The sequence below is a fragment of the Panthera onca genome, chromosome E1, assembly GCF_046562875.1.
Source record: "Panthera onca isolate mPanOnc1 chromosome E1, mPanOnc1 haplotype 2, whole genome shotgun sequence".
In the NCBI taxonomy this organism is placed as follows: Eukaryota; Metazoa; Chordata; class Mammalia; order Carnivora; family Felidae; genus Panthera; species Panthera onca.
Window position 1 is genome coordinate 33,630,895 of NC_138352.1, and position 23,542 is coordinate 33,654,436.

Below are 23,542 nucleotides of genomic sequence, written 5' to 3' on the forward strand. Positions count from 1 at the left end.
ACCTGAGCCAAGCTGGATGCTCAACTGACTTAACCACACAGGCGCCCCTGAATTGTTTGCCATAACATGATTAATTTTGTTATGTGAATTTCACCTCAATAAAAAAATAAGTATCAAAATTTACAAAAAGGAATCTTACTTTTCTCTATATTCTCTCAAAATCCTTCTAAATTGTTGACAGTAAAGAAATCCTCTTTGAAATTTCTTTGCTAAGATTTCAAAACCCATTTAAGATTTTATGATGAGTAAACAAAATATGTCATGGACAAAGAGGGGAAGATGGTGGCAGAGTAAGAGACCCTAGGCTTGCCTTGTCCCACAAATACAGCTAGAAAACTATCAAATCATCCTAAACACCCCAGAAATTGATCTGAAGATTGGAGGAACAAATTCCACAACTAAAGGTAGAGAAAAGCCACATCAGAGAAGACATGAAGTGCAGAGATATGGTTTAGGAGAGAAATGGATCATGTCTACTGTGGTGGGGAGGGAGCCACAGTTTGGAGAAGGGTGAAAGACAGACCAACACACAGGGGATGTACAGGGAAAATGAATCCCCATAGCAATTGGCTTGGAAAGCAAGAAGGCCTGAATTTCATGAGTTCTTGCAAACAGTGGGGTGTAAAGCCTAAAGTTGTAAAGGTCAGCATGTTTGGTTCTGGGGGAGCTCAGCGAACACTGGGGTTGTTCTTAGAGAGAAGGCAGGGTAAACAGCCTGTGAACATAGTGTGGAAACAGTGATCTGAAGAGCACCTGGGGCACACAGTAGGGAGGTTATTTGTTCATCTTGGAGTGTGTCCCAGAGAAGCAGCATTCATGTCTCCATGAAGTCTCTCAACTTCTCTAGAAACAAAGAAACTGGCCAGACCCATCTCCCTCCCCTGTCCTTCAGCATAAACACAGAATCATCTTCAGGAACCAGTGCAGCACTAACACATGCTACCTAACTTGCTTACACCAAGCCCCACTCTCTACTCCCTGCCCTCCAACCCCCACCCTTCACCTCCTCTCCTCACCCCACCCCCGTGTTCTGGAAGAACCATCCTTCCCAGTCTTACTTGCTTGAGTCCCACTATGGTGGGCCCCCACCCCCAGATGACCAGCTCAAGCCCCTGCCCATATGACAGCTCTCAAACCTTGAGTTTTGTGGGGTCTTTGTTCTGGTGGTGGCAGCAACAGGTCTCACTTCACAGGCAAACCAGAGCACACCTAGTTAAAACTCACCACATTCAAGGCAAGTACAAAACACTGGCCACAACTGGCAAAGATAGTCTCTGCAGACAACTGGCCTGAAGCATAAAGCAGACAGGACAAAACAGCAGAGCACACACAGCACACACTGAAGACACTCCCGGAAGTGACAAGCCCTGCATAACAGGAAACACTACACTACATGGCAGGGCACTACGGGACCTCTTCATGAGGCCATTACCCTCAAGAACAGGAGACGTAGCTAACTCCCCTAACGCGGAGAAACGGCACAGAGACTTAGACAAAATGAGAAGACAGAAATTTGTCCCAAATGAAAGAACAGGACAAGGTTGGCTGAGGAACTAAGTGAAACAGATATAAGTAACATACCTGAGAGAATTGAAAGCAATGATCATAAGGATAGATATGGAATAACATAGAGACAAAGGGCTTAATAAATGAAATGAGAAGCATACTTGATGGAATAAACAGGACAGAAGAAGCATAGGAATGAATTAAGGACTCTGAAGACAGAGTAATGGAAAGTAATCAACCTGAACAAAAGAGAGAAAAAAGAATTATGCAAAATAAGAATAGACTTAGGGAACTCAGTGACTCCATCAAATGGAACAACATTTGTATTATAGGAGTACCAGAAGAAGAAGAATGAGGAAAGCAGACAGAGAATTTATTTGACGAAATGATAGCTGAAAACTTCCCTGATCTGGGGAAGGAAACAGATACCCAGATCCAGGAGGCAGAGAACCCCCAACAAAATTAACAAAAGCAGATCCACACCAAGATATATTGCAATTAAAATGGAAAAATACACTGATAAAGAAAAATATTAAAAGCAGCAAGACAAAAGAAGACAGTTGCATACAAAGGAAACCTCATAAGGCTATCAGCAGATTTTTTAGCAGAAACTTTCCAAGACAGAAACGAGTGGCATGATATAGTCAAAGCGCTAAATGGGAAAAACCTGTAGCCAAGAATATTCCATTCAGCAAGGCTATTATTCAGAATAAAAGAAGAGATAGAATTTCTCAGACAAACAAAAACTAAAGGAGCTCATGACCAGTAAAGCAGCCCTACAAAAAACATTAAAGAGGACTCTTTGAGTTAAAAGGAAAGACTAAAAGTGACAGTATAAAGGTAGGAAACATAAAAGCAGTAAAAATGAATATTCCTGTAAAAAATCAGTCAAGGAACTTATAAAATAAAAGGATGTAAAATATGACACTATAAACCTAAAACATAGGGAGGAGAGGAGTAAAGAATGGGTTCAAACTTAAACAACCATCAACTTAATATAGACTGTTATATGTAGAAGATGTTATATACAAACCTAATGATAATCACAAATCAAAAAGCACTAATAAATATGTAAAGAATAAAGAGAAAGAAATCCAAATATATCACTAAAGATATATGGAAACCATGGAAGAGAGAAAGACAAGAAAGGATCAGAGAAAATCGTCAGAAACAATCATAAAACAAGTAATAAAATGGCAATAAATACATAGCTATCAATAATTTGAATGTAAATGGACTAAACGGTCCAATCAGAAGACACAGAGTGACAGAATGGATTAAAAACAAGATCCATCTACATGCTGCCTACAAGAGACTCATTTTAGACCTAAAGATAGCTGCAGATTGAAATTGAGGGAATAGAGAAACATCTATCATGTGATGGATGTCAAAGGAAATATGGAGTAGCAATACTTATATCACACAGAATAGACTTTAAAACAAAGACTAAAACAAGAGACAAATGACACTATATAATAATAAAGGGGACACTCTAACAAGAATGTATCACAACTGTAAATACTCATGCACCCAACTTGGAAGCACCCAAGTACACAAAAAGGTTAATAACAAACATAAAGGAACTAATCGATAATAATACAATAATAGTAGGGGACTTTAATACCCCACCTACATCAATGGACAGATCATCTAAATAGAAAATCATCAAGGAAACAATGGCTTTGAATAACACACTGGACCAGATGGATTTAAAAGATATATTCATCCTAAAACAGCAGAATACACATTCTTTTCAAGTCCGCATGAACTATTCCCCAGAACAGGTCACATATTAGGCCACAAAATAAACCTCAACAAATTTTAAAAGATTGAAGTCATACTATGCACCTTTTCTGACCACAGTGTTATGAAACTAGAAGTCAGCTGCAAGAAAAAAATCTAGAAAGACTGCAAATACACGGAGGTTAAATAACATGCTACTACATAATGAATGGGTCAACCAAGAGATAAAATAAGAAATTAAAAAGTACATGGAAACAAATTAAAATGAAAACACAACAGTTCAAACCTTCAGGATGCAGCAAAAATGGTTCTAAGAGGCAAGTTTATAGCAAGATATATAATGGAAAGAAACACGTCCACATGATTGAAGATGTATTTCCCCCCACGCCGATGACAAGATCTTGATACCACATGTTGAAATCTCTAAATTATTTTCACTGGAATGTAACTAGTATTAAGTTTTCAGATTTAGCCAACATGATATGTGACATATACTGAGAATATTCTTTGAAACTCAAATAAAAAATATTTTCTGTCAAATATGGTACGAAATATATTAAAAAATTATTTGCCAACCAGGCTATAACTTCATAATTCCTATTTGGGTATTTGAGAATTGTTCATGATTACCAATTGTAAAGATATTTTTTCCTATTACTGGGAAGCTTTCAAAGCAGTTTTTGGAGAATTTCAATTTACTTCTTAAATACAAATATCATAACTGTGTACTGTCATTCTAAAATGTCAGGTTAAAAAATAAATAGAATTAAAAATAAAATAAAATGGCAGGTTAATCTATATGCCATCAAATTTCAACTGTAATACTTCATTGGATATTCCAACATATGTTGACACTAAATTGCTTCCCCATTACCCCTGGTGCTAATACCTTCACTCTTTTTTTTTTTTTTTTAACAGCTTTATTGAGATGAACAGTTGACCTGTGAACAATAGAGGTTCGAATTACACAAATCCATTTACATGGGGATTTTTATTGATAAAGACAGTACAGTACTACAAATGTATTTCTCTTCTTTACTATTTTCCTAATAACATAACGTTTTCTTTTCTCAAGCTTACTTTATTGTAAGAATACGGTATACAATACATACAACATACAAAATATGTGTTAACCAACTATTATTGTTATCGGTAAGGTTTCTGGCCAACAGTAGGCTGCTATTTAAGTTTTAGGGGAGTCAAAGGTTAAAACGTGAATTTTCAACTGCACAGGGGGCCTGTTCCCCTCATGTTGTTCGGAGGTCAACTGTGATTCACATAACATACAATCCATCCACTTAAAGTATATAATTCAGTGTTGTTTACTATATTCACAGGGTTGTACAACCATCATTACTTTCTAATTACAGATAATTTCATCATGCCAAAAAAACCCCTGTACCCATTAGCAGTCACTCCCATTTCCTCCCACCACTATCCACTATAGCCTGAGGCAACCATTAATCTATGACCTATCTCCATGGATTTACCTGTTCTGAACATTTCATAAAATGTAGTCATATACCATATGGTTTCTAGTGACTGGCTTTTATCACTTAGCATATTTTCAAGGTTCATTTAAGTTATAAAATGCACCAGGACTTCCTTGCTTTTCATGGTCAAATAATATTCAATTGTATGGGTATACTACATTTTATCTATCCAATCATCAGTCCATGGATATCTGAGTTGTTTATACTTTTGGGTTAAAATGAATAATGCTACTATGAATATTCATGTACAAGTTTACATGTAGACATATGTTTTCTGTTCACTTTGGCATTGACACTTTCATTCTTACTTACAAGCCCTAGTTGGACATTGTGATGATTTTTAATCTTGACCTCTCATTCTATTCATCTAATCAATTCTTGCTGAATTATATGAAGGTGTGTAAGCCCAAACACTACATGAGAATAAGGCCAATGTGTTGTAGTTAAATACATAGCAAGGAAAAAATAAAAGCATGTCTTATAAACCTACATAAAAGGGTTTATTAAATTTTAGGGAAAAAAGCACTAAAGATTTCCAATTTGTTAGTGTTTAATTTTTCTGAATCACAAAGAGTATGCTACTAAATTCCCAGTGAGAGAGACAAATATAAAACACATGTGAGGGATAAATATAAAACATTTGAAGAACAAAGCAAGGGCAGGGAGAGAGGCAGGGAAGAGAGGAGGGTGAGAAGGACAAGGGGAGAGAGAGATAGGGAGGAGGATAGGAGGGAGAAGAAAATAGGGAAGGAGTATGTGGGAGGGGAAGGGAGAAAACAGCCAGAAAACTAGCTTAAAAAGCAATGAGAAAAGATCTTTATTACTGTCTGCTGCAAAAGCAGTAACAGGATACCAGTTTTGAGACAGCCTAAGACTATAAACAGATAAAATTCCACCAGGATTTTCAAATGCTCTCAACAAGAATTAATTACTGGAATATCAAGTTGCTATTACCTCCATGCAGGTTTGCTGACAGTACAAATGGATAGGACTTCATCCAGCTCATTACAGCAATAGTTTCTGGTTGGGTAGGATCTGTGATCTGAAAGAACTGGTCTGGGAAATTTCGATTCAGGTCAAAGTTGTTGCTGTTGTTTCTGCCAATTACACTCACGGAATCTCCTGTATGATAAAGAGCTCAAATTTAAGCCATGTTTCACTTACATTTTAATCCAACACATACTACTTCAACTAATCTTAACTCAAAGGTAAATGTGAACACATCAGGCTTCACTCCGAATAAGCACACTATGATTAAAAGACACATCTTTTTTGTATTGTATATTAATAAGGTATTATCTCTTCCAGATCTTTTGAACAGAGAAGTAAAACCATTATCCTTTCATTTCTGCCCTCTGTTCATACTTTGAGAGGAAAAAAATCCAACTATATAAACTATATTGTTAGTACTACTCAACTGTCAATAATCCATATACAATGACATAATTACAATGTTGAGTGGACACGACTGATCAGAAGGAAGTTCTATTTTACCAGTACAGAGGTCACTAAAACATTGTAAAGAAACAGACCAAATGGAAGTAAGAAAATTGTGGTATGCTTACACTAACATATCATGAAAAGCTAATCAAGAACATAGTTGGAAGTTTAACCAGATGGAGAAAAAAGGGTTGAACTTAAGTTTATGTCCCTTTAAAAAGGAGTGGAACCCTATTATTATCATTATGATGAGAAAAATCTGAAAGTGAGTGAAAAAAACATACATTATTTTTTAGTAAATAAGAGCCATTACCAAAGTGGAAAACTCCATTAAATATAAACTTGATAGGGGCACCTGGGTGACTCAGTCGGTTTAGCGTCCAACTTCAGCTCAGGTCATGATCTTGTGGTTCATGAGTTCAAGCCCACATCTGGCTCACTGCTGTCAACTTATCAGCACAGAGCCCACTTAGGATCCTCTGTCCCCCTCTCTCTGCCCCTTCCCTGCTTGCGCTCTCCCAAAAATAAATAAATTTTTAAATTATATATATTTATACATATTTATGTATATATATTTACATATATATATGTATAAACTTGATATCATAATTGTTGACTGAACTAGCCTATCTTTTAAGAATACAAAAGCTGCAACAATTATATATTATAAGAACAAAATAAGAAGAAATTCTGAGGAAACAACCAATTCAAATTCTCTTCTACTTCCAAATAATCATAACATATGATGATCGAAAAGGTCTGCATTAATAGACGCCTCTTCTTTACCTTCCTGGGCCTTTTCATACCCATCAGGATTCATGGATGGCATAAGGTGAATTCGAGTGCTGAGAACTAGATCCGTCACTTCAGGGTCTGTTCCAAAGTTCTTACAAAGGTATTCAATGAGGTTCAACAGCAGTTCTCGTCCAACCACTTCATTTCCATGCATATTTCCAATGTACTTAAATTCCGGTTCACCTGAAAACAAAAAGATTACATGGAAAAGTCTTTTTACCTTTTTATTTGTCATGGACTCTATTTTTTCCCCAACACATACAAAGACCCTGAACTAAAAATTTTTTAAAAGATATATTTTGGCAAAAGAAGCAGTGAAAAGTATGTTATAAAGCAGCTTCCTTACTAACATATATGTCTAAGCAGGCTCAAAGCATACACAAACAGACACAGACACACACACACCCATATAATATGAAAATAAAAATACCATTAGGAAAAGACATGAATAGACACTTTTCCAAAGAAGACATCCAGATGCCTAACAGACACATGAAAAGATGTTCAACTCATCATCAGGGAAATACAAATCAAAACCACGATGAGATACCACCTCACACCTGTCAGAATGGCTAAAATTAACAATTCAGGCAATAACAGATGTTGGCAAGGATGTGGAGAAAGGGGAACACTTTTGCCCTGCTGGTGGGAATGCAAACTGGTGCAGCCACTCTGGAAAACAGTGTGGAGGTTCCTCAAAAAATTAAAAATACAACTACCATATGACCTAGCAATTGCACTACTAGGAATTTATCCAAAAGATACAATTTACACAAAAGATGCACAAATGCTGATTCAAAGGGGCACATACACCCCAATGTTTTTAGCAGTACTATCAACAAGAGCCAAATTATGTAAAGAGCCCAAATGTCCATTGACTGACAAATGCATAAAGAAGATGTGGTATGTATACACACACACACACACACACACACACACACACACACTGGAATGTTACTCTGCAATCAAAAAGAATGAAATCTTGCCATTTGTGACAACGTGGATGGAACTGCAGTGTATTATGCTAAGTGAAATAAGTCAGTCAGAGAAAGTTAAATAGTATATGATTTCACTCATATGTGGAAATTAAGAAAGAGAAGAGATGAACATAGGGGAAGGGAAGCAAAAAGAAGATAAAAACAGAGAGGGAGGCAAACCATAAAAGACTCCTAAATACAGAGAACAAACTGAGTGTTGTTGGAGGGGTGTTGGGTAGCGGGATGGACTAAATGAGTGAGGGCATTACGGAGGGCACTTGTTGGAATGAACATGGGTGTTGTATGTAAGTGATGAACCACTAAATTCTACTCCTGAAACCATTATTACACTATATGTTAACTAACTTGGATTTAAACAAAATTTAAAAAATTTAAAAAGTACTATTAGCAGAAAAAATCTAATCTATACAGTTTATTAAATACATGGATTTTCTTCTTTTCTCGCCAAAGATTGGTTATTTTCTTTATTCCACTCATACATTCTAAAAGTGACATTTCTAGATGAAACATAGAAATATGGTACATAGTTCTGAAAGGCACTACTGAGATTATGTATAAGACCACACAAATTACCTGGTTCATGGACACCTGGGTTATCAGATATCTCCATTACATAAAGTTCTCTTGACTCTACTGATTTTCCCAAAGAATAAAGCCGGGTGATGTTAGGATATTCATTGGCAAACCTTCTCAGGAAGATTTCCATATCAGGGAAATGGTGGTGATGAAAGTCCTTTGGCTGAATTGGCTGGTGTAAGGATTGGGTTCCAGGAAGATTATTAAGCAGAGCAACTGTGCTAGCGGTTACTACCATCTCAGTTGTGTCAGGGATTATTGAAGCCACAGTTGGCCGAAGGGAAAAATTCACCTTTGTGGCTGGTCCTTCTTTCACTATTATGTTATTAATAGTCAGTGGCATATACCTGCAAAAAATTTTTTTGAAAAAGTGGGTGGCTTGCAGTTAAATTCAAACACACGATGCTTTTACATTGTAAAAGCACAATAGCCCTTTCAGACTTTTACACTTAGTGATCTATCAAAATTCGAACGAAATACAGATAAATGGGTAAATTCAAGACTTTTAGGATACGATCTCAGAGAATCCCTGATGACATCTCTAAAGAACTATTTCTCTTACCATATTCTCAGTACCACACATTAGAATGCTTACCAAAAATTGCCTGCCAAGGAGAAAATAATATGAAACACAGAGGTCATTCACCCACTGCATCCCATTCCTTGCTGTGCCTTGTCAAACTGACTTTCCAACTACCTTTCTAAATAGGGGAATTCAGAATTAAATGAAAGGTTTTCAGTTAAATCCTTAGCAAGCCAAGCTTGCAGAAAGGTGCTCAGGGGAGGTCAGAAACCACTCATTTCATATATTAGAAAGCAGATGATAAGACAGCTCTTTAAAATGTCTTTTTCAGAGCTCTGAGTCTGTTCTACTCTGTTATTCATTAGCTTTGAGGCAACGTTTTACACAGCTGACCATCTTTTGAATCAACCTTTTAAACTGGTCCTTCCTCACAATTTTACAACCATACTTCATATCCAGTTGTACCGTTAGACTATGTGACAAAAGCCTCCACAATACTATATTCTCGTTATACAAGGAAAAACAAAGGCCAGATAGAGCAAACAACATTTCCTAGACTATATTTCTGTCTTAGCTATAAACAGAGGCTTGATATTTTTAGAGTCTAGTTTAAAATGTTTTCTTAATGTTTTTATTTATTTTTGAGACAGAGCATGAGCAGAGGAGGGGCAGAGAAAGAGGGAGACACAGAATCTGAAGCAGGCTCCAGGCTCTGAGCTGTCAGCACAGAGCCTGACACGGTGCTCGAACTCATGGACTGTGAGATCATGACCTGAGCCGAAGTCAGACGCTCAACCAACTGAGCCACTGAGGCACCCCTAGAGTCTAGTTTAAATTCTTACCCAGTTAAAACTGCTGTAATGTTGTAAGTTCCAGGAACAAGTAATCTGTGGAAATCACCAAATCTGCCTGTTGTGATATTATGATTAATACCAGCCACTGAGATGGTTGCGTTCTCTAAGCCAGATCCCGTTACTGAATCTTTAACAAATCCTTTAACTCCAATGTGGACCTAAAAAAACAAGAATCAAAGTAGACTGCTCAAAGATAATTTAGAAGGCAAGAGAGCATAACCCCTCTGCATTGATGATAGAATTTCTTTTTTTTTAAGTTTATTTATTTTATTTTGAGAGAAAGAGAGAGCGTGCATGAGTGGGGGAGGGGCAAAAAGAGAGAGGGAGAGAGAAAATCCGAAGCAGTCTCTGTGTTGTCAGAACAGAGGCTGATCCCACAAACCATGAGATCATGACCTAAACCAAAGCCAAGAGTTGGACGCTTAACTGACTGAGTAACCCAGGTGCCTCTGATGCTAGAATTCCTAAAAAAGTATGTTACTACTATTTCCCTGAAATATTTTTCAATGCCTCCAAGTTAAAATAAAATATAAACAAAAATATTAAATCCTTAAACTTAAGTCATATGTGTCTGACATCTAGACTAGTAATAGACTTTTGAAATTCCCTTTCCTCTAAACCAGACTTCTAATTTTCTCGACAAGCAATAATTTCTCATTAAGTAATAATTGCTGGTATATCCAATAGTATATTATCCTGCCTGATGTTTAAATTAAACTTGCGTCCATGGTTCATACAGCGGTAAAGCCTCTCTAGCTCATATGATCACATGACATTGTAAGAACCTGACAGTACAAACCTGATTGTTTCAGTTTATAAAAGTGTTCTAGGACAATCAGAGAAAGCCCTCTGGAGGAAATGAATGGTTAAAGATTGCTACTTATATGCAATTGAATTTTTCCCTTATATCATCCATTATTTCTGTATCCCACCCTTCCAGTCAGCTACTTTTACCTTTTCAATCAATGTGATCAAAGACTCACGATTGTTCTCCCATTCTTGTCGAAGCTGTGAAGCAGGGGGGTACTTGCAACAAGACAGTTCTAATGTGATCTCAAAACAGTTGGCCCATACATAATTGTAATCTTGCATGCCACCTGTAACATAAAGGAAAAAAAGTAAGTTTACTCTTGGAATTTTACTCTCAGAAAGACCAAAGAAATTAAATCAGTCATCTCTGCATGTATAAATTTTCTTTTCATAAAATTGTTTGAAATTGCAGAAAGTTCTTGGATTATAGAGGAGACTAAGAAGGAAGGATAAAGGAATATACACCAAAAAGGAATATGCATACGTAAAGCAAATGTATTTGACTGGTGGGATGAACAGTTAGGAAGAGCATAAACATATGGGTTAATAACAATAGCAATAATGCTAACAGCTCTACAATTTGAGTGTTTACTACATGCCAGACCTATTCTATGAGCTCTATGAGTATTAACATTTAATCTTTACAACAAGTGTATGAAGCAGGTGTTACTATCTCACCCATTTTACAAATGTAAGAAGTAGGATACAAAGAGAGAGGTTAAGATTTTTGATAGCATGAGCATGAAAGATACACATGATCTTAAAGTTGTGAAGGATGTTCATGCCAAGCATTAAGTGCCTACTATTCTAACTGTACTCCCTTTTATGAAGAAGGTGGCAAGAGAAAAAAAGAAAGGCCAAATCCAGGGTGGTGCAGTGACACAAATCGGGGGCGTGGGGGAGAAGACACAACAAACCCTTTCAAAATGTGTTCAATGGGAGAGGGAAGTAAAAAGGGGAAGAGGCATCCATAGCCAACTACTTTCACCACTTCTACACCCATATAAGCCCACTCACTCATTCCGTAGAAAGCTTATTACCTTATCATTCCTGTCACTCGATTTTTAAAAATAGACTTTATTTTTTAGGGCAATTTTAGGTTTACAACAAAACTGAGCAGAAGGTACAGGGATCTGCCATATACCCCCTGCCCATTCACAAGAATGGAGTCTCTCCTTATCAACATCTGCACCAGAGTGGTACATTTGTTACAACTGATAAACCTACATTGTTGACACTTCCTTACCACTCAAAGTCCATAAATTACATTAGGGTTCACTCTTGGTATTGTATATTCTAAGGGTTTTGACAAATGTATAATGACATGTTTCCATCATTCCAGTATCATATAGTGTAGTTTCACTGCCCTAAAAATTCACTGTGCTCCGGGGCACCTGGGTGGCTTAGTCGGTTGAGCGTCTGACTTTGGCTCAGGTCATGATCTCATGTTTTGTGAGTTTGAGCCCCATGTTGGGCTTTGTGCTGACAGCTCAGAGCCTGGAGCCTGCTTCGGATTCTGTGTCTCCCTCTCTCTCTCTGCCCCTTCCTCACTCATGCTCTCTCAAAATAAACAAACATTAAAAAAAAAAAATTCATTGTGCTCCATGTATTTATCCCTTCCTCTTCCTTAACCTCTGGCAACTACTAATCTTTTTACTATTTCTGTATGGTTTTGCCTGTTCCAGAATGTCATATAGTTGGAGTCATACAGTATGTAGCCTTTTCAGATTGGTTCCTTCCATTTAGCAGTAGGTATTTAAGGCCTCTTCATGTCTTTTCATGACTTGATAGTTTTCTTTTTAGTACTGAATAATATGCCATTGTATGAACGTACCACAGTTTATTTTACCTGATCACCTACTGAAGCGTGTGTTGGTCGCTTCCAACATTTTTGGAAACTTTTTTAGATGTTTATTTTGAGAGAGGGAGATGGAGAGATGGAGAGAGAGAGAGAGAGAGAGAGAGAGAGAGAGAGAGAGAGTAAGTGCAAGCGGAGGAGGGACAGAGAGAGAGAGAAGAAGAGAGAGAATCCCAAGCAGGTTCCATGCCCAGCATAGAGCCTGCTGCGGGCTCAACCTCACAACCATGAGATAGTGACCTGAGCCGAAATCAAGAGTTGGATGCTCAATCGACTGAGCCACCCAGCTGCCCCATTGCTTCCAAGTTCTGGCAATTATGACTAAAGCTACTGTAAACATCTGTGTGCAGACTTTTGTGTGGACGTAAGTTTTCAACTCCTTTGGGTAAATACCAAGGAGCATGGTTGCTGGATCATATAGTAAGTATGTTTAGTTTTTCAGAAACAACCACACTATCTTCCGAAGTGGTTGTACCATTTTGCATCCCCCTACCAACAATGAAAGAGAATTCCTGTTGCTCTACATCTTCGTCAGCATTAGCTGTTGTCAGTGTTCTGGATTTTGGCCATTCTGCTAGGTGCGTAGTGGTAACCTATTGCTTTCATTTGCATTTCCCTGATGACATACAATATGGAGCATCTTTGCATGTTTGCCACCCGTTTAACTTCTTTGTTGAGGTATCTGTTAAGGTCTTTGGCCCATTTTTCAATCAGGTTGTTATTTTCTTATTGTGGAGTTTTAAGATTTCTTCATATATTTTGGGTAACAGTCCTTTATCAGATGTGGTTTCTTCCTGTTTTGGGGCAGAATAATATTCCATTGTATGTGTATACCACATTTTCTGTATCCATTCAACTGTCAGTGGACATTTAGGTTGTCTCTTGGCAACTGTAAACAATGTTGCAGTGAACATGGGTGTGTAATTATCTTTTCAAGATCCTGCTTTCAATTCTTTTGTATATATACTTAGAAGTAGGATTGCTGAATCATATGGTAATTCTATTTCTAACTTTTTGAGGAAGCTCCATACCATTTCCTATAGCAGCTGCACTATTTTTATATTCCAACCATGCAGGGTTCCAATTCTCCACATCCTCTCCAACATTTGCTATTTTGTCTTTTTTCAATAGTGACCAACCCAAAGAAGTGTAAGGTGATAAGTCATTGTGGTTATGATTTGCTTTTCCTGATGATTAGTGATATTGAGCATCTCTTCATATACTTATTGGCCATTTGTATATTTTCTTTGAAGAACTGTCTATTCAAGTCCTTTGCCCATTTACTAATCTGTAGGTTGCCTCTGTTGATTGCTACCCTTGCTGAAAAGGACATTGAAGGGTTTTGGGCAGAGGTATGATATGATCTGACTTGCCTTTTTAAAAGACCATTTTGGGGGCGCCTGGGTGGCGCAGTCGGTTAAGCGTCCGACTTCAGCCAGGTCACGATCTCGCGGTCCGTGAGTTCGAGCCCCGCGTCGGGCTCTGGGCTGATGGCTCGGAGCCTGGAGCCTGTTTCCGATTCTGTGTCTCCCTCTCTCTCCGACCCTCCCCCGTTCATGCTCTGTCTCTCTCTGTCCCAAAAATAAATAAAAAAAAAAAAAAAAAAAAAAAGACCATTTTGACTGCTGGTTGGAAAATGACTAGGGGCAGGGGGACAAAGGGGAAGCAGAGAGATGAATTAAAAGAAAACGATGGCTTGGACTAGGTTGGTAGTGGAGATGAAGTGGACAGATTTGGATGTCCATAGGACTTGTTTATATGAATCAAGGATGACCTCTAGATTTCTGGCTTGAGAAACTAGCAAATAGTACTGCCATTAACTGAAAAGATGAAGAACAAAGGAAACAGACAAGACATGCCTAAGCTCTGTCTTTGGTCCTCTTCTCTTATTCCTTTGATGTCTCATGCAGCTCCATGCTTTAAATATTATCTACACGCTGACAATTCTCAAATTTCTAGCTCTAGCCTAGACCTCTTTCCCAGACTCCAGACTCAAACATCTAATTGCCTATTCAACATCTCTACTTGGATAGCACAAACTTAACGTATCTTCATCTTCTCCAAACCTGCTCCACTAGCAGCTCTCTTATCAAGGCTAATGGCACATCTATCCTTCCAGTTGTTCAGGCCAAAAGCCTTTGGAGTCACATTCCAATCTAAAGTATCATAAAATCATGCCAACTCTAACTTCAAAATGCAGAATCCAAAGATTTCTCCTCGCCACTCAGACTAAAAGCCAAAGTCTTTACAGCAGCCTAAGGCCCTACATGATTTGTCTTCCACCATTTCCCTTCCCCCTTTAACCTCCTTTCATACTCTCTCCATCACTCTGCATCCACCACAGTGGCCTCCCTGCTGTTCAGTGGACACACTAGGTACCTCCTGAATTTGGGTCTCTGCTCTAACTCTTCCCTTTGCCTGGTATGTTCTCTCCCAGATAGCCGTGCTTGACTAACGCCCTTACCTCCAGCTCTTTGCTCCAATTTCAACTTGACAGTGAGGCTCGCCCTGACTTCCCCATTTAAAGTTGCTACTTACTTTTTCCCCACCACTATCCCCAAGCCCATCCCACCAATGCTTGCAATTCCCCTCACCCTTTTGTACTTTTTTCTTTTTTTTCTACAGTACTTAACAATTTACCTATTAAGTTTATTATTTACTGCCTTTTTCTCCCTGCTAGATTATAAGCAATGTAAGAGCAGAGATAGCTGCTACACTCACTGATGGACAGTCCAAATACTAGAAGAGTATCTGGCAAACAGTAGTCTTTCAGTAAACATGTGTTGAAGGAATGAAACTAAGTAGCTAATTAAGATTACTGTTTTGAATGTATTAAAATTGAATGCCCATTGAATATCTATGTAGAGATATCAAACAGACTTGTCTTCCTAGAATATAGGCAAGTTCATAACCACCACAAGCCCAGTAACTTGGTCTTTACCTTTTTCTTAGAAGGCAACATATCCATCTTTTGGCTTTTGCTTATTGTCCAACATCTTGGTACTCACTTTGGGTCTGGCATCTATGATTATCTTTGGTTAACTCTCATTTGTATGTACACATGTGGACATACACGTACCATTCATCATACATAATATTTATTAATCTTTTCCAATTCTTAAAAAAAATTTTTTTTAATGTTTATTTATTTTTGAGAGAGAGGAAGAGAGACAGAACACGAGTGGGGGAGGGGCAGAGAGAGAGAGGGAGACACAGAATTCAAAGCAGGCTCCAGGCTCTGAGCTGTCAGCATGGAACCCCATGCAGGGCTCAAACCCATGAACCACGAGATCATGACCTGACCTGAAGTTGGATGCTTAACCGACTGAGCCACCCAGGGGCCCAAATCTTTTCCAATTCTTACTACCATATTGGTCATAGTACAATGGTCATTGTGTGTAAGACATTATACTAAGATTATATGGATTTATAAATAAGAGACATACCTTTTTTCTTAATGTTTATTATTTATTTTTTTATGATTTTTAATGTTTGTTTTTGAGAGAGAGAGTATGAGTGGGGGAAGTACAGAGAGAAGGGGGCACAGAGGATCCGAAGCAGGATCTGTGCTGACATCAGCGAGCCCAATTTGGGGCTGGAATTCACAAACCGAACTCATACACCGTGAGATCATGATCCCATGCGAAGTCTGATGCTCAACCAACTAAGCAACCCAGGCATCCTAAGAGACATACCTTCATTCAGAGTTTAAAGTCTTGGTGAGGAAGCAGAACACAGAACACATAAAAATAACAATTTCAGAAGAATGCAAGTATGACTAATACAAGTTTTTTTTGCATATGTAAAACTTACTGTGTTAAATTGCAAACATGGCCAACTCACACTTGAATTATGCCAGAAGGCAGTGAAGTAGACTGCTTACAACACTATAATCACCAGGCTTGAGTTCTGGCATTCTTTTGTCTGTCCCTTAATTGTCTTACTTCAGTAGCAATTTAAGAAATACTAGCTAAGAGCAACAACAAGACCATGTTTACAGTAATATTTTGGAGTATTATCTAATCAGCTTTTTACACTTAACTTTATTAGTACTGTAATTAGCCAGTGCCAATCAATGACACATATAAATATATTCCTGGAATGGGGGGTGGAGGGTAAGGACAGAAGTCTTTAAGAAATAAGACTTCGGAGCACCCGAGTGGCTCAGTCGTTGAGTGTCCAACATTGGCTCAGGTCATGATCTCGTGGCTCATGAGTTTAAGCCCCATATTGGGCTTGCTGCTATCAGCAGAGAGTCAGCTTCACATCCTCTGTCCCCCTCTCTCTCTGCCCCTCCCCTGCTTACGTACATGCGTGCGCTTTCTCTCTCTCTCTCTCTCTCTGTTTAATAAACATTTTAAAAGTTTATTTTTTTATTTTTATTTTTTTTATTTTTTTTAATGTTTATTTATTTTTGAAAAAGAGACAGAGTGAGAGGCGGAGGGGCAGAGAGAGAAGGAGTCACAGAATCCGAAGCAGGCTCCAGGCTCCAAGCTGTCAGCACAGAGCCCGACACGGGGCTTGAACTCACAGAGTGTAAGATCATGACCTGAGCTGAAGTCAGACGCCCAACCGACTGAGCCACCCAGGTGCTCCAAAAAAGTTTATTTTTTGAGACAGAGAGAGACAGAGCATGAGCAGGGGAGGGGCAGAGAAAGAGAGGGAGACATAGAATCTGAAGCAGGCTCCAGGCTTCGAGCTGTCAGCACAGAGCCCAATGCAGGGCTTGAACCCACGTACCGTGAGATCATGACCTGAGCTGAAGTTGGATGCTTAACCGACTGAGCCACCCAGGTGCCCCCCAAAATAAAATTTTTTAAAAAGTAAATAAAAATTAAAATAAGACTTCAAGAAACTATATCCAGCAGCGTCCAATCCCACAAAGCACACACTATAGCCATTTTTAAAAATCATATAACCCTAAAAACAATCCAAAACTAAAGGTCAGATTCGCGGAGACAAAATTCTTTTTGTAGGTCCCATAGATTTGAGAAAATATTACAGTGAATGTACCTAACTGTAACACATCTTTGTCAAGTTAATGTTAGTTTCACAGCATAGAATCTAGTGGAAACACAAAATATGAATTAAATCTTGGCATACATTCCCCAAATGTTCCTTTGATAAGACACTAACAGAAAGCCATGTAAAATAGTATTGGAAATAAAAGGATGACTATACTACATTAAAAAAATTCAAAAATCAATTCCTTTCCCATATTTTAGCAATAATCAGAAAATATAATGGAAAAAAAGATTTCAGCAACAAAACCCATAATACATATAGGATTAAATGTAATAAAATACATAATCAATAAGTTAATGTAAAATTTTACTGAGGGATGTAGATTTCACACTTCTAGATAGGAGGCTTATACAGATATCAATTTCCCTGAAATTAATTTACAAATATTACTCAGAAAAGTAGATTCTTATTGGGACTGAACAAAATGATTTAGAATCTGGAAAAATAAATGGATGACAACATCCAAAAACCTTAAAAAATAAGAATGATAATAGGGACTTGTATTGCCACATATTAAGATATCATAAAACTATACTTACTAAAGCAGTGCATTAAAATCAAAATAAATGGACCAATAGAACAAATTAGAAAGCCCAGTAACATAAACAAAAGCATTTGCAATGTGATTAAAGACACATTTAAAACCAGTGGGGAATGAATTAGTTGGCAACTGTTACATGAACAACTGATCAACTATGTGACAAAAAATATAGGTGAGTTTACCTCATATCATACCAAATAAACTCTTAAACTCATATGGAATTTGATGTAAAAGTGAAACCACAGACAAAACTAGAAGTTAACATAAATATTTTTATACTTTCAGGATGAGGAAAGTCTTTCTAAGTATGACAGCAAAGTAGTAGGAAAGCATAAAAGGAAAAAAATGATAGATTTAACTAGCTAACAATTGTAAAATATTTGTTGATTCAAAAACTACCTTTAAAACCATTTAAAAAAGAAACTAAGAAAAAAAATCCATAAAAATAAAGGGAGTATAGAACATTCCTGGGTAACAAATGAATAATTATGTGTATAGAATCTTCAAAATAGGCACAACCTTAACACAGAAATGTCTTTTCCAGGAATTTATTCCAAGATAATTGCTATGGGGAATGAGGACTGTAGTGTTTAAACTGAAGGAGAGGGGCACCCGGTGGCTCCGTCAGTTAAGCATCCAACTCTTGATTTTGGCTCAGGTCACAATCTCACACTTTGTGAGTTCAAGCCCTGTGTTGGGCTCTGTGCTGACAGAGCAGAGCTTGCTTGAGATTCTCTCCTTCTCTCTCTCTGCCCCTCCCCTGCTTATGCTCTATTTCTCTGTCTCAAAATAAATAAACTGAAAAAAAAATAAAAATAAACAAATTGAAGGAGAATAACACTGGAAACAACGTGAATACTCAAAAGTGGTGGATCAGTTTATAAATTATCATATAAAATGGGCTACTATGCTACTAGTTAAGGTGTGGCAGACACACATTTATGGGAATGGTATTTACCATGTAATAACAAAAAAAAGGCTATAAAACAGCATGTGGAGACAAATCTTTTTGCATGATACTTTAAATTCTACTCTTTGAAACATACAGAGTTTCTCAGTTCCTCTATACTCAAGTACAAGTTAACTGATTCAAAACAATTTTGACGGTCTCTCTAATCAACAAGCTCCTTTACAGTTTTTTTTTTTTTTTAAGTTAGGTTTATTGAGGTATGGTTTATATACTGGAAAATTCATCCCTTTTAAGTATATAGTTATATGAATGAATTCATATACTTAATGAATGTACACATTCATTAAGTATTTTAAAGTAATTCATTAAGTAAAGTAAGTAATTACTTAATTCATAAAGTAATTCATTAAGTATTTTTTAAAATACTAATGAATGTACATTCATTAAGTATATGAATGTACACATTCATGTAACTATATACTCCACCACAATTAAGATACAGAACATTTGTATCATCCCAGAAAGTTCCCTTCTCTCAGCACCAATCTAATTTCTTTGCCTATATTTTTGTCTTCTCCAGAATGTCATATAAATGAAATCATATAGTGTAAAGCCTTTTGTATCAGACTTCTTTCACTCAGCACAATGCCTTTGAGAATCATTTATATTGTTGCATATGTAAATTCTCCTTTTTATTATACTATGTATTCCACTGCAAGGATGTAGTACAATTTGTTTATCCATTCACATGATGGGTATTTGAGTTGTTTTCAGTTTTTGCTTATTATGAAGAGTTGTGTATAGACCTTACTGTGGGCATATAATTGCATGTTTTTTGGATAAATATCTAGGAGTGGCATCGCTGAGTCATACAGCAAATATAAGTTTAACTTTATGAGAAACTATCAAACTGTTTTCCAAAGTGGCTCACCATTTCACATTCCTACCAGCAATGCGTAAATGTTCCAGTTGTTCTTCATTCTCACCTAACAAACTGCTCAAGCAACTGGTCAGACTTTTTCACTTTAAGTATTCTAGTAGGTGTGCTGTGGGATCTCATTGTGGTTTTAATTTGTAATTTCCCTGGCAATGAATGATACTGCATATCCTTTCATGTCTTTATTTATCATCTATACTGGGAGACCTTAGAAACTAGGGGCTGTTGGTAGTACTGTATAGAGGAGGGACCTTAAGAAAGGGATCCCATAAAGTTGTCTATGAATCCCTGGGCTCAATCCTGAACAGCACATGAGTGGGCATGCCCCTAAAAAGCATACCAAAGGCACTGAGAACTGAATTACAAAACAGACCACTTCCCTGGTCCCACACTGGTCCATGGGAGGTAAGGACACAGAATAGATCTGAACAGAACCACAAAGGCTTTGAAAATTGACATTCAGGGGCGCCTGGGTGGCTCAGTCGGTTGAGCGTCCGACTTCGGCTCAGGTCATGATCTCATGGTCTGTGAGTTCGAGCCCCGCGTCGGGCTCTGTGCTGACAGCTCAGAGCCTGGAGCCTGTTTCAGATTCTGTGTCTCCCTCTCTCTCTGCCCCTCCCCTGTTCACGCTCTGTCTCTCTCTGTCTCAAAAATAAATAAACGTTAGGGGCGCCTGGGTGGCGCAGTCGGTTGAGCGTCCGACTTCAGCCAGGTCACGATCTCACGGTCCGTGAGTTCGAGCCCCGCGTCGGGCTCTGGGCTGATGGCTCAGAGCCTGGAGCCTGTTTCCGATTCTGTGTCTCCCTCTCTCTCTGTCCCTCCCCCGTTCATGCTCTGTCTCTCTCTGTCCCACAAATAAATAAAAAAACGTTGAAAAAAAAAAATTAAAAAAAAAAAAAATAAATAAATAAACGTTAAAAAAAATTAAAAAAAAAAAAAAAAAAAGAAAATTGACATTCAATCACAGCCCACAGGAGGCAAGTCAAAACTTACAACTGAATGCAACTGGGTCACTCACTGCTAAAACAAAAAAATCATCATTTCTTAAAATAAAATTTAAACAAGGTTCAGATTTCATAATGTAAGATCCAAAATGTTGAGCCTACACCCCAACATTATTTGACATTCAGAGAACCAGGAAAATGCATGGGGGGCCTGGGTGGTTCAGTCGGTTAAGCCTCCGACCTTGGCTCAGGTCATGATCTCACAGTTTGTGACTTCAAGCAGGGCATCGGGTTCTGTGCCAACAGCTCAGAGCCTGGAGCCTGCTTCGGATTCTGTGTCTCCCTCTCTCTCTGCCCCTCCCTGTTCACACTCTGTATCTTTCTCTCTCTCTCTCTCTCTCTCTCTCTCTCTCAAAAATAAATAAACATTTAAATAAAAGAAAAAAGAAAAAAAGAAACGTTAAAGGAAGTTCTTCAGGCTAAAAAGAAATGATACCAGAGAGAAACTTGGGATTTCCAGAATGAAAGAACAGCACAAATGGTAAATATCTGGGTAAATATAATAAACTCTTTTTTTCTCTTAAGTTCTTTATGTACAACAGTTGAAAGAAAAAATCATAACATTGTCTGGTGGCGTTTTCAATGTATATATACATAATACATACGACAACTACAATATAAAGTGGGGGAGGGTAAAGATGCGGTGGTAAGATCTATGCATTCCTCCTGAAGTGGCAAAATACCAATTCTAGGTAGAACTGTGAAAAGTTAAGCTGTAAATTGTAATCCTAGAGCAACTACCAAAACAAACAATACAAAGGAGCTATAGTAAAAAAACAAAACAAAAACCACACAATAGATAAAATACTAAACACTCAAAGAATCCCACAGAAGGCAGGAAAGAGGAAGCAGTAGAATTAAAAAATAAAAAAGGGATAAACAGAAAAATAATTTTAAAACTAGGCTTAAATCCAAACATATCAACAATTATATCCAATGTAAATGGTATAAACACACTAGGTAAAAGACAAATTGTCAAATGATTAAGCAAGAGCCAATTAACATGCTGTCCATAAGAAACTCACTTTAAATATAGTAGTATAAGCAAGTTAAAAGTAAAAGAATGGAAAAAGATATACTACGCAAACACAAATCAGATGGGAAAATGGAAGGGCTTTATTAATATCAGATAAAGTAGACTTTAGAACAAGAAAAAGTGCCAGGGATAAAGAGGGATATCACATAATGATAAATGGGTCACTTGACCAAGACAACATTACAATTCAACTCCACCACCAACAAAATCTAAATGATATTTATAGCATATCCCACCCAACAACAGCAGCATAAACACTCTTTTCAAGTAGAAATGGAACATTCATCAAGACAGACAATATCCTGGGTTGTAAAACAAACTTAACAAATGTAAAAGAACTGAAATCATACCAGGTGTATTCTTTGACATGATGGAATTACATAGAAATCAGTAATAGAAAGCTATATACAGAGTATCCTTTTCTTGACGAAATCTTATAAAAGCACATTTTCTTTGAGTCTATAATAAACTATTCTCAGAAAACAACTTATGAGTTGTGATATCTACTGAATCTACCTATTTCTAAACTCATAGGAGCCCTCCAATGTGAATAGTAGCAAAGTAACTTTCACTTGCAAGACAAAAAAAAGATAAATCTCTCCCATCTTTAGAATATCAGAAAGTTTTTATTCACCAATTTCAAATTTCAGTTTAGAAATTATTTCTTTAAGGGTGACCAGGTGGCTCAGTCGACTAAGTGTCCAACTTTGGCTCAGGGCATGATCTCACGGCTAGTGAGTTTCAGTCCCATGCTGGGCTCTGTGCTGACAGCTCAGAACCTGGAGCCTACTTCAGATTCTGTCTCTGGCTCTCTCTGCTCCTCCCCCACTTGCGCTCACATTCTCTCTCTCTCTCTCTCAAATATAAAGAAACATTAAAAAAATTTTTTTAATCATCAAAAAACTGGAAGCAAATTAACATATCAACTGAATTATGAATAACTTAACAATTTTTTTGCAAGATGCCACAAATAAGCATCATTAACATTTATTTTTCCAACACTAAATGTCAAAGACTCTATATAATGAGTAATCTTTACTGAGTAGCTGGTTCAGATCCTATCATCTTGATCTTTTCCTCAACAAAAACCTACCTATACAAAGCTAGAGTTCCCTGTAATAGAGAACAGCCATTCATCTGGAGATAAGCCTGATGTTACTGACAGCTGCAGCTACTTCCAGATTCAGTAATACATGTGCTTTTTTTTTTTTTTTAAGTGGATGTCATGTGGCTCAACATAGACTAAAGGATTAAATATCAGACTTCAGAACAACATCTTTATCCAGTCAAAAAAAATTTTAATTTGGGGAGTAGAACATTCATTATTGGCATGCCTCAAAGCAATAAAGCACCATACTAATAGTATAAAGGATCTGTTATTTGTCCAACTTATTAACAATCATAAATAAGCAAGCCTCTATTATCCATTCGTCTCTCAGGGGGCTATCTAAACCCTTCAAACTTGTTTATTCAAAACAAAATAATTTGGAAAA

General features: G+C 37.4%; 1 protein-coding gene across 2 annotated transcripts in view; it reads right to left on the reverse strand.

The window, feature by feature from the left end:
- Nucleotides 1-23,542, reverse strand: part of CPD (carboxypeptidase D) — an 82,153-nt gene that overhangs the window by 38,761 nt on the left and 19,850 nt on the right. For both annotated transcript variants that reach the window (XR_009614410.3, XM_060646867.3), the window contains exons 3-7: nt 10,883-11,025; nt 9,917-10,086; nt 8,549-8,898; nt 6,969-7,160; nt 5,697-5,864 (exon numbers count right to left, since the gene is read on the reverse strand). Coding sequence is in view for 1 of the 2 variants with exons in the window: in XM_060646867.3 (XP_060502850.1) it covers nt 5,697-5,864; nt 6,969-7,160; nt 8,549-8,898; nt 9,917-10,086; nt 10,883-11,025 (1,023 nt within the window). In the remaining variant the exon portion in view is untranslated. The remainder of the gene's footprint in view (nt 1-5,696; nt 5,865-6,968; nt 7,161-8,548; nt 8,899-9,916; nt 10,087-10,882; nt 11,026-23,542) is intronic.